Consider the following 17,209-nt stretch of genomic DNA (forward strand, 5'->3'; position numbering starts at 1 on the left):
GGACGCACAGGCTCAGCGGCCATGGCTCACGGGCGCAGCCGCTCCGCGGCACGTGGGATCTTCCCAGACCGGGGCACGAACCCGTTTCCCCTGCATCGGCAGGCGGACTCTCAACCACTGCGCCACCAGGGAAGCCCGCCATGGGAGCTTTTTAAGTGAAGCCAATTGAGCCATGTAAAACGTGGAGCAGGCAAAGAATTTCTCTGTTAGCAGTGCACTACATTTCCGTCAGAAAGATATGAGACTTAACATGAAATATTTCAGAGTGATAATTGAACAGGTATTCCAGAATATAGGATGTGCTCACTCAAATGAAAAATAAGCCATCTCTATCACATTTCTTTCATAGTGTCCACAGTATACTCATGGAATCTGGGCAGGTGTAATGGAGCGTTAGAATTAGAGTCAGAAGCCTCCCTTCTTGTTTATAAAATAAGAATAAAAATATCTTAGAACTAAATCATTCAATGAAGGAACAAAGATGCAAAATATTTCATAAAATTGTCAACAATTATTTGTATTTCCCTCAGGCACAAATCTGGTTGTGTCACTTCCCTGACCCAAGCCATTTGGTAATTTTCCACTTGGTCCAGGCTTTGCCTGAAGCTCCTGAACCTGGCATCCACATTGTGAGTGGGTGCCACACTCTCTTCTCTCTTTTTTTTTTTTTTTTTAATAATTGTGTTTATTTTTACTTGTTGACAGTTTGCTTTATTTATTTATTTATGGCTGTGTTGGGTCTTCGTTTCTGTGCGAGGGCTTTCTCTAGTTGTGGCAAGCGGGGGCCACTCTTCATCGCGGTGCGCGGGCCTCTCACTCTCGCGGCCTCTCTTGTTGCGGAGCACAGGCTCCAGACGCGCAGGCTCAGTAGTTGTGGCTCACGGGCCCAGTTGCTCCGTGGCATGTGGGATCTTCCCAGACCAGGGCTCGAACCCGTGTTCCCTGCATTAGCAGGCAGATTCTCAACCACTGCGCCACCAGGGAAGCCCCTCTCTTCTCTCTCTTATCTCTCACTTTTTATCTTCTCTATACCCTCTGCTCTGGCCACTTGGGTTAACTCACTTTTCTCTGAACGTGCTTTCCATTGACTTTTGCCAATTTTCCTGTTTTGTCTACAATGTTTTCAGTGCACTGAAATCCTCACTCTTAGAATCCTCCTAAGCTCTTCAGACTGAATTATTTCTTTCTTCATATGAGTTCCTAGAGCAATCAGCCCACGCCATCTGCTATTAGTAGTACCTGTGTTATTCATTTTGATAGACTAGGCGTACCTTGAGGGTCTTATACATTTTTGTACACACCCCCAAGACCTATCACCTCTCTACATGTCAGAGACATTTAGGACATCTAATGGAATCAAGCCATGGATTATATAAGTTGACTTGAAAAGATGTTAGTGAACTTAATAAGTGAGCAGACAATATACATATTTTCATTTATTAATATAATAATATATCTATTATATTACACTAAATGAAAAATACCTACTTGTCACACTGTCAAAGGAGAGCAAATGGGATATCAAAATATAAGACATTTTTATCATCTTTGCTTATCTATTTCATCCGAGAATGTCATCTTTGCTTATCTATTTCCATCCGAGTAAGTGGGAAGTTATTATTATACATCAATGCAAAGAGCAAAGCCGTACTCCCTGGAGACAGAAGTGCAAAGAGACTTAACGTGTCTGCTGTTAAGTATGTATAATACATTTAAAATAGGCAAATTTAGATGCCTTTGAAGATTTACACACATGGAAAGATCCCCGAGACCACCTACAAATGAAGTGAAACCTACACCTAACAGTCCCCAAAGAATTTGTAACTTTGAAGAATGCGGGTTACATGAAAGTACAATTTGAGGGAAGTAGAAAGGGAAGAAAAAGAATTTGATCGTAGATCAAAAGTTGGCAAACTTTTTCTACAGAAAACCAGACAGTAAATATTTTTGACCTATTTGGGTCATGTAATCTCTGGAGCAACTACTCAGGGCTGGATTGCAGCCTGAAAGCCACTATGCACAATACATAATGAATAAGCATTGCTATTTTCCAATAAAACTGTACTTATAAAAACAGGTGGTGAGCTGAATTTGGCTAATGGATTGTAGTGTGCTGACCCCCGTCTTAGATTTTTGGTTATATGTAACTGGCGTCATCGTTATTATTTTGAATAAGTCATTGTTCATTTAAATTGTTTTATGTAACACAAATTAATAAATTACCATAAATAACCACATTCACTGCAATTTTGGAAACTTTAAAAAGGACCAGGCAATAAAAGATAAGCTGAGATATACAGATTTTTATCATTAACTGCCCATCGGAGTCAGATAAAGGAATAAAGGATGATCTTGGTCATCAACAAAATACTTCTTAAACTGTTTCATTGAATGCTTATGAACTTTAAGTTGTTAATAGATGTTCAGAGAAAAAGTATTCTGCTGTTACATAAATCTGTGAAATACTGGACTTAAATACAGGTAAGTAGTAATAGTAGTAAAAATGTCAGATAACTTTTATGAATCCCTTATTGTGTTCCAAGTAGTTTTTACTATTATCTCTATTTTAGAGATGTCTGCACTAAGACATAAGAGGTAAAGTAATGTGTGCCTAGGTCAGTTAGCTGGTAAGTGGTAGAACCTACTGTAAAATACAGTTTTCACCATACTGTTGAGCTCTTAGCTGTTGAGCTGTGTACATACTGACTCTCAAAGCTTTAAAAAATGTTCAAGCACTGTTAGTGTATATTAATATATACATTCAAGCACTGCACATTTCCAAGAGATAGTAAAGGATGCATCATTTCTCAAATTTACTTGACCATGAAAAAAAATAAGAAATCCTTACTAAAATTCCAGCTGATCATTAGAATAATCTGGGAAACTTTAGAAAAATATAAATTTAAATCATTTTCAGTTGGCATTGTTGGCATTGAAGAGAGAGAGGTCAAGGGATGTGAATTTTTGCAGCATTCTTGCCTTAGATGATACTGATCATATGCCAGTTTAGGGATATCCCTTTGTTCTAATGCCATGAAACTAGAGATTTTTGTACACTCCATCCATTTTTCGTACTCCATTCCTGTCATGTAGTGAGAGGTGGGAGTTTGCAGAGTGAAAAAGATCAAGAACACAGGTCCTCAGTTCCTAAAATCAACTATATGGCAAGAGCAGCTAATTTAGTTCCTTTGTTACTTCCTAGTATAGTCTCTGTGAAAATAAGTAGGTAGTGTAATATAATTTTATTTTGGCCTATATCGTTTGGTTTAATTACAGAATTTTTCATTTTTAGACAAAAGATCCTCTTTTTATTAGAGCCTTTGTAAACTTAGGCTCCTTTTGCAAATTGTCCTCTATCTGTATCAAAGACAGATTTTAGATATGGCAATATTTTATTGTTCTTGTCTACTTGTAACTCTGGGTTGTCATGGAGCTAGGTCCTGATATCACATTTCTATAGACAATTGGATGAAATAAATGTTTGCATCCAATGTATTTATTGGAAAGGAAGATGCAAGTGAGCATTAAACCTGAAGGCTTAAAATGTAGATAAAAGACCACAGGAAAGAAATATATTTATATTGCCTTTGCAAATAGTAAGCTATGCCAGCCATTGTGGTGTTTTTACTAAGTTTCTGTTGGTCTTTGTTTTACCATCTGTAAAATAAGTTCAAAGTTCTTTTCCATATCCAAAATTCTGTTGTCAGCTCTTAAGAGTAGGAAGGACTTAGATTAAAAACAACAACCCATAATGCTTGCCTTTTATAAATGCTTGCCTTGTATAAACTCAGATACTAGAAATCCAATCCCATGCCAAGAAATAACAATCATAGTCAAGGGTCAATATTAAAACAAAATGATTTCAAAATCCCAACCAAGTAATGTTTAATTAAAATAAAACAACACAAACTTTTGAGCAGTCAGAATTGTTCATTATAAATTGATATGCAATACTTTAATTTTATAATTCCCAATACTATTAATTCTTCATAAGACATATGATGACATTATTGTATCCATCCTATAGATAGAGGGATTAAAATTATTTGAGTTTTGTTCATGGTCTCATGACGTAATAGGGAGGAAATTAAGAGTTGTGTTCAGTGGATTTGTATCCACTTTAAACAAATTTATACAGTCATAAAATAATATCTAAAAGCTTTTTCAGGACATAAATGCATTTTTTTGTCACTTTAGTACTTTATTCACTCTTTTCATGGTGTCATTAAATTCTTACAAAGATGGCTTTATTGTGATGTGCTGTATGGCAGGCTGGAAGCAAGGAAATCAACACTGGTGATATGTGAGACTGAGATTACTGATGCTAGTCAGTGGATTAATAGTCCAAAGTACAGACTAAAATAAGCAAGTCCCCAATTAATAATGACTAAGGCTTGAGAAAGATCACCTGGATAAGCAAACCCACTGATCACTTCAAATCGCCTCTAGTTATTTGCTTCAAGCTCTTCCTCGAAAGCTTGGCAAAATACAACTAAAAAATAGACGAATAGTTTTTTCTTGTGCTGTCCTTCATAAAACACACTGCCTGATATATAAATCAAGCTATAGGAAAACAAAACAAAACAAAAATATTGTCATGGAGAATAAGGAGGAGTAGAAAAAGATTTTCTTAAAGTAAGAACATTTCCCAGCTCCCTCAAATTTCACACACATACACATACAACTCATGTATGAAGCAATTTCAATTTAGACTGTATATAGATTAATACACAAAATTTGCACAAAATATGTAGACCTAATTTATGAAATAAGATAGAAAAAAACATGCTTGTTAGTATCACACCATTGACTAATTATGTGTTTTGGTGAGTAAAACCACAATGAAAAATAAGCAAATTTCTGACATATTCAGAAGCTTGTACAATTAAAGTTTGGAGGGGAGACTACCAGGTCACTCTCTTTTCAGGTTCATCTTCTCACAGTATTGGAGAGTCAGTAAGGAATGGACAGCAAAGTCTACAAACAGCTCATGACTGACCTCAAGTGTGAGGTAGTCACTAGCAGTGATAAGCTCCGCAAATCCCAGATGTGGCCGCAGATCAAACACCAATCTCCTGGTGTGCCCAGGGAACAGAAGCCCATACACAAATCTCTGTAGTCATGCTTATCACACAGTTATCACCATTAACGGCAGCATCTTGCCATATGAAGGACAGTGATAAAAATCAGTGGGTGAGTCTATATATAACTAATCAAAGGGCCAGCTGATCATCAAGTCTCTTAAAATTTAAAGCAAGTGACTTTTTCAGACTATTTCATCCCTTCAGGGGTTAACTTGGAAGGCACTTATTCCTACAATTCTAATCCCTCATTTAAAAAAGTGTTGAGGGTCATTTCCAGTTCTCATCGGAGCTTTTGAAAAATTATTTCAAAAATCTCGTCTATTTTCTAGATTTAATGTAGTTTTGTAGAATTAAAACATGTCAAGTGAGGACAATATAAAAAGAAAGAGAAAGGTTTGAGGAAATTTATAAAGTTTCAACAAAATTGACTTCTAATCTTTGAAACTGTTCAGACATTATACAAATTGAGCAGAGGCTCCTTAGTTATATACAAAGATGGATGTTCCCCATTGAGAATTATCCACTTTGAGCTTGTTTGTTGTACAGGCTGAGGGCTGAGCTTCAGAGGAGCAACCGTCATTACTGATTAAGATTACTTAATCTCTGTTATTTTGTAGCTACTTGAAAGGAGAAGCCATTCTTGAATTCACTCAAAGGCAGTTTCAGTATTAAAAACTACAGCATGTTCTGCAAAACAGAAACTGCATTTTGCAGAGTCAGTGATTGTGGAATTAGTCTTTTCAATCTCCCAGCAAAGACCTCAATTATCTTTCTTGTATGAAATTATGATGTTTTCTAGAACATTCTTTGGATGAAATCTTACAAATGCCCCTGTTTGTTCCATTAATCATTTGTTGAGAACTTGTATATCCTCTCTTGGGAAAAATATCTTTAAAAATCCCACCCATATTCTTAAAATTCACCCATTTCTCTGTTATTAAAATAAATACAGAGGGTCAAAAAATAAAAATAAAAAAATAAAAATAAAACAAAAGAAACCCTTCCAGTTGTTAGGATGAAACTTTCACTGCCTTGCCTCTCATATTTCAGCATCCTCTCTTGGGAAAAATATCTTTAAAAATCCCACCCATATTCTTAAAATTCACCCATTTCTCTGTTATTAAAATAAATACAGAGGGTCAAAAAATAAAAATAAAAAAATAAAAATAAAACAAAAGAAACCCTTCCAGTTGTTAGGATGAAACTTTCACTGCCTTGCCTCTCATATATCAGCAGGACCTAACACATTTGATTCCATTTGGTGGCATTAAAATACATACATACATACAATCTTCATACCTCTGGAAAGATGCATTCTGTACCCCTCTGTCCAGGACAAACATCTTAGTTTCTGTGCCTCTCATAGAAACTGGTGCCATGGCAGATGAGTGGGTGGGGTACAATAAGCTGTATTTCTGCAAAGTGTTAACTATTAGTCCCTTCAATTGAGATTTCTTTACAGCCCCCATTTTTTCCTGTTCTTTCACATATTTGGTTATCAGTTCCTAGAATGTGTTACTTTTCCATTCTTTTTCTCTGTATTAAAACAAACAGACATAAAAAAAAAAAAACCTCCCAGTCCTAAATTCAAAAATCCTTTCTACTCACTTTTACAGATTTAATGTTACATTTAATGTCCATTAATGTTAATTGGACATTAATGATGGGGGCATAAATTAATGAGAAAGTTGGGAAACCTGTCTTCCTATGAATGTACCCATTGAAGAGTGAGTCAGTTCTAAACCTTAGTTGGCATCGACATTTTTTATGGGTGTGATGATTTGGCAGAATACTCTGAGTGATTAATTTTCTGTCCTCTTTGCTGCTTTCCTCAAGATTTAAATGTTAAATCCAAAATTCAGGGCAAAAACTAGGCAGCTTACCACAGCATGAAAACATGTTTTTTTTTTTTTTTAAAAAAGCAATAACATATTTACAAAATGTGCAAAATGAGAAAATAATCACACTGAACCTATTAAAAATAAAAACCAGAAACCTGATCCACTGTCAGTGTCTGAAATAAAACTAAAACAGTACAAGGTTTAAAGTATAAAAAAATCCAAAATGGCTAATTCTAGCTGTGAGTTATAAAAATACTGAGCAAAATTAGAAATTATTTCTCCATCTAAGAAACGCAGCATGAGATAGTTATCACAGAGCCAAAGCTTATAGAACCTACATTTCCAATCAAGTTTTTCTGTAGGAAATGCGATTGTAATTTATTATTTATACTTCTTATTTCTCAAAAAGTAGGTTCCAGTGTCATTTTGCCCGAGTACACATAAAAGAAAGATGAGAAAATCTACTATACAATGACCTTTAACTTAATACAATATTACCAGAACACTGGAAAATTTAGAGTTTTCAAAAAGGGTAGAGAGAAATCCATTTTCAAAGCTTGCATCAATAAGTGTTGAAAAAACCCCAACGTTTATAAATAACATTATTTTTTCCATCAGGTGACACATGTATATCAATTTTTTTTAACCACATTAAATGTTTATTTTTTACTGAGGTATCGTTGATGTACAATGTTGTAAGTTGCAGGTGTACAACATAGTGATTTAGGTTTAAATTTAGTGATCAGAAAAGACTGAAGTAGGGACTTCAGTATGTCTTTGTAACTGTATAGAGTGAGACCACACAACTAAAACACTGGATGGTCATTACCACACTTGGGATGGAGATGCAATGCAAGATGAGTATTGGTTAGGAAGGGGTAGGGGAAAAGGAGTAGAAAGTGGAAGCAGTATGGAAATATATGAACAATGCGTGTCATCTTTAGGGGTCCCAAGAGCGCTCTTTACCTGAAGCTTGAATGCTTCTCTAATTAAAATGGAGAGAGGTCAATACATAAACATAAATTAAGGCATTTTAAAGGAACTTTTTTTATTCTGTGTTCAGTTATAACCTGACTCATTTTGTTCACCAAAATATATTAAATGCCTGTTATGTGGTTTATATGGGGCTGGCTGGGAACAGAGGAGAAAAAAGAAAACACCGCCCCTAGCCTCAAAGGGTTCACTGTCCAGTGGGAGAGACAGGTCCTTTCACTTTATATTACTGCAGTGTGACAGAGGTGGTAAAGGTGGTGAAGAGTTTATATTCTGAAGCCAGGACGCCTGGGTTTGAATCCTAGTTCTTCTACTTTAGATATGGTGTTGGACAAGCTGCTTACACTTTGGTGCTTCAGTTTTCTTGTCTGTAAAACAGTGCTAAGAAAAGTGTAACCTCATAGTGTTATTATGAAATGTGCTATAATACATATAACGGCCTTAATGGTGTCTGGCTATGATTATTGTCCTTGTGATAATGGTGTGAGACACAGCCCAGGATACATAAGTAGGACAGTCAGAGAGGGCTTTGCAGTTGAGATGAGATTTAAATGGAATTCTGAAGCAGTCTAGTAAGACTTATACAGGTGTGTATAAATGGTGAAAAAGTATGGACAGCATGTGCAAGCACACAGGGAAGAGAAGTCACTGAGAGTTTGAGATCCTTGGAGAGGTTGATGAGTAGAATCTAGACTATACTAGGGAATTTAGATTTTTATCCTCAAGACTGCCCTGAATGTTTCTGTTCTTTGCATGCTGGTCATCTCATTCTTTGTTTTCTGCAACAGTCCCACCTCCCCAGCCATTAATATCACTTCACCTCTATTCAGTTATATACTTGGCTATAAAGTCATTTTGTTTAAAAAACATTTAACTAGGTCATCTCTATGTATAACAACCTGCATTTTGTCCCTTGTTATTCTTTAGACTGAATCTAAATATTTTGGCCCAGTACTCAAGTTCCTCTTTCCACGTTCCAAAAATGCTATGCAAATTTACCTCTCTCTCCTTATAATGGCATTTTAGTAAGATCCAGCTTCCTGTTATTCTCATCTCCCTCCTCTCCTTGCAGGTTTTATTCATCCCAATCTCTGATTTTGCTCAAGCAGTTTCCTCTTTGGAACTTTAATCTCCCTGGATAAATTTTAATTTTTTAAGAACAGGGTCATCTGTGACCATCCTGAAGAAAAAGAAAGTTTGTCTGACCAAACCTCACACCATGTTGATAAGCTTCTGGCACCACAATCCCTTGGTGTTGACCTTCACAGTCACATACTTTAGACTTCCTTTTCCCCACTTCTCTCTCCACGTTGTTCATGCCTTCCTTGTGGGTGGAGATTTTGCCTTCTAGATACCTTACTTTCTAATGTATGTACAGTACATCTACAGTATCTTATATAACAAAAAGCCCAATAAATGCTTGTTGGATGAATATATAACATGTAAAAATATCTTGTAATACAACCTTCTTAATAACATGCTAAGATTATTATGTGAAAGTTGCATACAGCTTTAAAGATCAGCTTACAAGAGACAAGAAACTAAATTAGAAGAGAATCAGATGGCTGATATTTACTAAGGCGTACATAGTTCACATAGATAAGTAGAACATTTAAAAAAAGGTGTTGGAATTCTTTCACTTGAGTGACTTTTAAAATCGAGCTTCCGTCATAAAAATGTAGGTGAAGACATGGAGGAATGGAGAATTTAGAGTAAATCCCTGGACATTAGAGTTTAGAAGGAGTGAAACAACCTTTTGTTCGATATCTGTTGTATACCAGTCATCACAAGACTGCTAACTTCATATAAATTATCTCACAAAATCTTTCCAACATCTCCTCCCATCAGAAGTAATGATCATGATGGCCATTTTGTAGCAAAAGCTACTGTGGCTCCAAAAGTTTAAGGACTCCTTCCAAAATCTTACATCTAAGTGATGAATTTGGGATATGAATCCAGGTCTTTCTGACTCTAGAGCCAAAGTGCTTTGATATAGGCTTTCTTGTTTGAATGTATTTAGAAATAGGTTAAATAACTTGACAGTTTTGGACAGGTAACAAACTTTCTTGGTCTCAGTTCTTCATTCTTATTAATGATCTCTAAAGCTCTTAAAACTAAATCCTTGTGAAAAAGTGGCATCTGTTTTCTTTTTTTAAATCACATTGATTTAAAATCAATGATATTGAAAGTCAGGGAAAAAGTTGTGCATATCAACGGATTAAATATTAACTATAGCAGGGACAGATAGTTGGAGTAAAGGAATTACTAACTTGATATATCTTTATTATTTGACATGGTAAAATAATTATTACTTTTGAAATAAAATAAAATCTAATAAAAACAGGGAAAACTATAGCATTTTAAGTGGTGAACTAAGTTAAAAAATGTCAGTATCTTTTCTTCTTTTATATAATTTGGTAATCAATATGTAATAATCTCACATTTTATCTGGGGTACTTTTTGCTTAGGCTAGGCTATCTTAAAATGTCTTTTTGCATTCTACTCTAGATAAATATGCATGTTAGACAAGAGTGACATGATTCTAGAACCACATTTAGTCAATCACGTGTTGAGTATTTGCATTTACTTTTGTTAACCTAAGAGTAAAAGTAGCTAATATCAAAATATGTCCAAGATGTTAAAGACCAGAAAGGCATTAATAAATATATGACACTCAACTATTATTTGATGTCAATAATGGTAATTTTACTAGACTCTCAAGCCTCTTCTCAATATTGTGCAACAAAGTATCATAATATGTGAAAAAAAAGTCTAGAATAACACTTATGTGTAAGAAAGTTGAATATGATAATTATCATTAAAATTTCTCTCGTGTCCTGAGGAATCTAGTTAAAATAAATGGGTTCCTTGGGTAAATTAGAACTGGTTTGAGCCCATAACTTGGAATAGACCAAATGCAATGAATTGCCAATACACAGGAAGTACTCTGATCATGATCAGTTAAAACCTTTTTCCACGTATTGACTTCTTCCACCATTTGATTCTTGTAAAGAAGGAAGTTGGGTCAGTGCTAATAACTGAACATTTTTTCTCTCAAACATAAACAGTCTCAGTGAAAACTAGCTATATCTTCTTTTGCCTACAAGATTCTGAGCACCTTGTCACAGAACTTGGTTAGGTGAAATGAAAATCTTTATATCAAGCCATCCGTATGACAGAAACTCCAAGGCACAAACTGCCATTACATTTGAGGACATGTTGATATATTAATTTGTACCTTAAGGGTTCATACCTGGCTGTAGGAAACACTAATTAAAACTAGCCATTAGAGAAAAGAGACTCCAAGAAGAGATAAAAGTGAATTCCAAGTTACTTGAAAATATGACACAAGCATAAAAGAAAGACTAAGAAATACCATGGAGGCTAAAAGGCTGAAAAATTAATCTGTTTTTCTTTTTTACTACCTTTTACAAGGGACTATGATAAAAATTCAGTTCTCTCTGGGGTCCTGTAAGTAAAAAAAAAATCTAATGAGCAGAGAATAGAATGGGGACCATGCTCTACAACAAGTAAGTCCAGTGTATATTCTTAATATAAAGACCACAGCTCAGAAGTGTGTCTCTGTAGCACTTGCATTTCCACACACTAAATAGATAATTCTAGACTATAATTAAATGGCTCCAACTACAGGCTAAGAAGCCACACACACACACCCAAAAACTCACAAAATTTAAACATTAACTTAATGGACACATAGCCTTTAAACAAAGTTGTTTCCTTCAGAAAACATATTTTGTTATAACACCAAAGAAACGTTTAAGGGCAAAAATAAAAGATGGCAACATGCTCCAAATACTTCTGAAGGAAAAAGTTATTGTGAAACCCTACAGATACTGATTAACAAACCAATTACCTATTTGTTGACCACACTGGTACTTATGCTAACTGGAGTCGTATTTTTGTAAATCAAAGAGAAATTTAACACTGTGTTTTTCCAACTGTAATTTTAATGTAGTAATCTAAGTATGTGGTGTAAAAAGTTAGTATTCAATAAATAAAAAGGGTAACTCATACCTTAAATTCCTCCAAGATTTTGTAATTTTTCCCATGATATTCACAAGAGTTTTTCACTTCTTTGCACTCAGGACAGCATCCATTGTGTTCCACTTTAGTACATTTTGGGTGAATTTTAGGGCATTCTGGCTGGTCACAAACAGGTCCATCCAGAGCACAGACACATGGACAGTTGGAATGCCCTGGGAAAAATCGTTCTCCCAACTTGTACACAAAGCCGCTGTCATCCACACACCCTTTCCCTCGATAGTCATCAAAAATCAGATTGTCATTACTGGAAGTCTGGTCACTTTCATCAGCAGGATAGTCTTCATGACTGATGGCAGCAGAGGTGACCAATCCGGGGATGACCAACAGAAGTATGCAAGCTTCATGAATATGAAGAGCCATCCCCCTCCTCAAAGGATTCTGGATGTTCTCCTAATATTAGATATACTCAGCTCCTTCCATGAGAATACAAGAGGGGTAGGCTGAAAAATAAATATTTAAAAAGAATAATTTGACATATATAAAGAGAATATAGATTCATTTAAACCCATGCTCTTAACATGTTTATTTGAGATCTATTTGGAAGCTACTAAGACCTCAAATCGACTAAGTTCATGCAACTATCTACACTTTATTATGAAGTTTGGAGGGTTGATCCTTGGCAATATATGCATTAAAATTGTCCTTTATGGACTTACTTTGCCTAGGAATCTTCAGCTTAAATTTACCTTCTGAATTTCAAAGGTCTAGCTTTGTCTAAATTGTAAGAAGTGGTTTTACCGAGACTTAAAGGGTGATCTTACTAATAGTTACAAATAACTCGAGAATATTTGAATTCACGTTCTCTTTGAATTCACTGATTAATGAGTGACAGAATGTATATATGTTACAATCATCTCAAAGAAAACTCAAGAGATTAGTGAGAAGACATTCTACTTCTAAAAGAAAGGGAAGAAACCAACAGCTGAATGTAAATTATCATTGGATGCAGCTACTACAAAGGTCTTCCTACTTCTTTACGCCCGTAATTGGAGAACAATGGTCTCAATATAGGTGACTTGTTTAAGTGAACATGAATCTGGATTTTGAAACATAGTTAAGCAGGAAAATAGCACAACTATTCCACAGTGAATAAAAGAAAGAAAACTTTAAATAATAAATAAGAAAATGCCAGGTATTGAAAAGGATTTGTTAAAAATTTATTTGTAGTATTGTCCACACCTTTATTTTACTCAGGAAGTAAGCTCCTAGTGGACAGGAAAGATGTATCTGTAAATTATTTTTACAGCAACTTGACTCTAATATTCATGTAATAAATACTACTTGAATTAATTCAGTATAAAATAAATGACATTCACACACTCTTGAAAACATAACTCTTTTTTGACATGCCAAAGATACTTGCATTTAGGCAATTTGCACAAAAATGCCAGTGTAACTGTTTGTTGAAGTTTCTTAAAAATAATAGGGTGTTGCCAATTCATAGAAAATATGCCTTATTGATTTGGTGTTATTGACTCTTGTACACTTCACTTAGTATTAGTGCTTGGTGGGGAGTGTTAGCAGTGGGCTCTTATTTAAATTATCAGAGTGACTAACTCATACAAAGCCTTGGGAAAACTGTGACTTTAGGGAGTAATAGATAAGAAAAGTGTAAAATAGTTCATTTGCCTATTTAAATGGTGCTGGCTTTATGCCAATATTGCTAAAATTGTATACAGGACATTTTCAGATCATTTAAAAATGTTATTTGTTGGTTTATTTTCAGATTATAATAGCAATGATAAACCATCGATTTTTAGTCTAACATATGCAGATAATCTTAAATAAGATAAAGATAGCATTAGAAAACTTCAAGAACTATTATACTTGCATTTTAAGTTAGATATGCAAATTCTAGTAATAATAAAATGGAAGGGAGTATATTCATGACCTCCTTTAAGAGAAAACTGCTCTCTAATATTAGAATTCCTTTTGGGTAGGTAATGATAAAGGAGATGGATTTCTTTTAAAATATGTCAAAAACAGTGAGTCATGACAGAACAAAAAAAAAGCAGACCTATAATTCTACTTGAGAAGCTGGAAGCTCCCTTTGACAAAGCATTTTTTCCCTTAAATTACTACAGAGCTCACAAACATAATACAAGCTTCTGAAAAAGCATAATTTTCCAATTAAAGCATGCATTTCCCACATATTTAGAAAGTTTATCTTAGAAGAAAAAGGACCTATTGTGCTTTCTTATAGTTTTCTAGTATCTGTCAATACATGCAAGATAAGCCATATAAAATACACATATCATTCTGTTTCAAAAGGACATAGAAAATGATCTCTTTGTAAGCTACAGGTAGGCATTAATGTGTCAGGTTAGGGTGAATGTAAACTTAAAGGTAAAAATAGGGATGTAATACCTACTTTATATAAACATTGAGCATGCTTTTATTATATGAAATATATTTTAAAATCTGCATGGAGAAAACAAGGTCTTTTCAGTATAAGAAAGTTATTTTTTTCAAGAGCATTCTTCTTAATTAAGCTACTCTAGTGCAGTTTAATATTTATTTAAGAGAAGAAACATTAGAGAAATCAAAATGTTTATCTGAAGATTTTTTAATAAGTAAGCAAACATTGCTAAACTGAGGATCACTTCCCAGCTAAACTTTCCCCCCACCCCATATTGCTACATATGATTTTAAATGACTGCATCTATTTCTTTGAGAAAACAAACATAACTCATGTCGTGAGATACACTTACCTAATCACTCTGGAGGTTAAATGGTGGTGGTGGGGGTCATTGACCAATACAAACTAAAAGATCAGATATGTTTTAGAAAAGCAGTTTCTTTTTAATTATCCAAAGAATACATTTTCAGGCTTGAATTAAAGGCAATCCATTCTACCTCCCATTTCAAAACACAGTCAAGAAGCAGTCTCCCGCCCTTCCAGAGAGAAACACTGCAGACACACATAAGAAATATGCTTTGGATCTGTCTTCAGAATTCAAAGCAAGAAGCAATGCTGGTCCTATAGCAATCCAGACCCCAGTAGCAGAATCATGTTGAACTTATTTTTAGCCTTTTCCCAGATCCTTCTATGAAATTTCCCGGCTGATTACGCCTCCTCCACACATGAGTTCACTTACACAGTGTTTGATATGGCAGTAGAGGTGATTTGGCTAGGCTCTGAGGATCAAAAGCAGCGACAGCATGCTGTAGCTTAAAGCCCACTCCGCTGGCAATACCGTCAGCATCATCCACGATATGTTGCTTGAATCCCCTCTTAAACACCAGAAAATACTAACTGTGGACGTGAAGGAAAGGAGCAACTTTAGCTGGGTTTCTGCATCACTGAGAGCAGTTTGCAGACTGCTGATTTGGAGCTCATTCTGCCGGCAGCTGGGAATTCCTCAGCACCACGGACAGCGCCAACAACTGGCTTCTGAGCCGAGCTCGGTCGAAATCCGAGCTGCTCCTTTGGACCAGGCTAGAGCGTTCTCTAAGCAGTCGCACTTTATACAGTGGATGCATGCATTGGGAGGGGGAAAGGCATTTTACGTGCAAGATACTTACTTGCATTGAGACTACGATGGTTTTTTTTTTTCTTTTCATTTTTTATTGTAATTATACTTAATGCATTCTCCCATGGGCTTCAGAGATGAAAGTTCTGGAAGAGCCTAGCATTTAGACTTAAGCCATCTGCAGTCTCTGATTATTATTAACAGATAAAGTGTAATCATTGTTAAAGAATCTGTGAAAATGTATGCTCCCCAATTCTACTTGACCCTTTGCTTACAGAAAGACTTTCCCGTTGCTACATGATTAAACTTCAGGTCTTCCTGCAGTTTAGATTTGATTTTTTTTTAAAAAGTAGCCTGGTTCTCCTGCAGTTTGTTTTGTAACATTCAAAATCAATCTGTAATTCATCTATTCTGTCATTAGGCGTCATTGTAAAGCTGTTTCTTCCAAACTGCTAGCAAAGATGCTCTGTCTCGAAACTCTTATCAAAAGGAGAAAGAAGACGACCCAGACACAAATAAATGAGCAGAAAGTTATTTTTTTTTATTGGTAACAGTAATGAGCACTAAAATATATGTCCAAAGCATGTTTTAAAGCAAATTGTAAATGTCACCTGCTGGCATATTTAACCAGATATTTACTGGTTTGGGACTATACAAGGCATTTTCAAGCCTTAAAGGGAATGCCCTCCACAGTGGGATACGCTGACCGTCAAGACCACGTTCGAATGGTGCCGTCGGAGTCTCCAGAAAACAGAGTCTCTCCATCATGAGAAAATACGACCGTGTGAGCCTCACTCTCGTGGCCCATCAATTTGTGGATCTGCCCCGATTTAAGATCCAGTAAATGGATAACCCCATTGCCACTTGCTTGAGCTAAAACTTGACCTGACAAAGAGAAAGAGGGAGGGAGGGAGAAAGAGGGAGAGAGAATGAATATCAAAGTTTTATTTCAAGCAGTCACAGTTTATAAGCAACAGAATATACAGTTTCAACTGTAATTCAGATTCATTTTACGTTAGATGTCAGTCATTAAATATGAACTAACTCCTGGCTGTATAGGAAATAATTCCAGTTAAAATTAAGATATGCCAATGATTAGTTATAAAATGTTTAAATGCTCTATCTACTTTATACGCAGAGGTCATCAAATGCCCTGCTAGTCTCCTTATATTTGGGATTAATAATTTTGAGAAGATGAGATTGAAAGCAATTAAGCAATGAAGCTTTCTTTTTTCAAGTGAATTATTTCTGAAAAAAAGTGTTAAAAAATAGGATTCAAAATGTATCTAAGGCAAAGATATATATATATATATATATATATATATATACATGTAAACATATATACACATACACACACACACACATATATATATATATATATACACACACAGTGGATAATTTATAACGAATTTGTCTATTATACTTAAATTTGTTTAGTATACTAAATCACTACTTAGAACTAATAATATACATTTATACTTTAAAAATTGTGGTACTCATTAGCGCAACAAATTGTTTTTGGAGTTGAAGTGAAAATAAATACCTCCATTTCAAAGATGTCTTAGGTTTTTTACTCTAAAATTCAAAATTCTGTTAAACTAAAATTTTGTGTCATAAGAGAGCTAAATACTGAACAGAGTATTGTCATAATATTTATACCATATATTTGTGAGTTAATAATTTCCTTAAAGTGAAAAACATATCAGCAATCCCATTCTAACTAATACTTTTTTTTTTTTTTTTTTTTTTTTTT

General features: G+C 35.0%; 2 protein-coding genes across 2 annotated transcripts in view; both read right to left on the reverse strand.

Moving 5' to 3' along the window:
* Positions 1-14,733, reverse strand: part of VWC2L (von Willebrand factor C domain containing 2 like) — a 154,486-nt gene extending 139,753 nt beyond the window's left edge. The window contains exons 1-2 of the mRNA XM_007456415.1: positions 14,695-14,733; positions 11,954-12,423 (exon numbers count right to left, since the gene is read on the reverse strand). Coding sequence (XP_007456477.1) covers positions 11,954-12,343 — 390 coding nt within the window. The 5' untranslated portion in view covers positions 12,344-12,423; positions 14,695-14,733. The remainder of the gene's footprint in view (positions 1-11,953; positions 12,424-14,694) is intronic.
* A 1,432-nt stretch (positions 14,734-16,165) lies between these two features.
* SPAG16 (sperm associated antigen 16) overlaps positions 16,166-17,209 on the reverse strand; it is a 906,862-nt gene continuing 905,818 nt past the window's right edge. The window contains exon 16 of the mRNA XM_007456417.1: positions 16,166-16,341. Coding sequence (XP_007456479.1) covers positions 16,166-16,341 — 176 coding nt within the window. The remainder of the gene's footprint in view (positions 16,342-17,209) is intronic.

This window comes from Lipotes vexillifer, unplaced genomic scaffold (genome assembly GCF_000442215.2).
Source record: "Lipotes vexillifer unplaced genomic scaffold, Lipotes_vexillifer_v1.1 scaffold1179, whole genome shotgun sequence".
Lineage (NCBI taxonomy): Eukaryota > Metazoa > Chordata > Mammalia > Artiodactyla > Lipotidae > Lipotes > Lipotes vexillifer.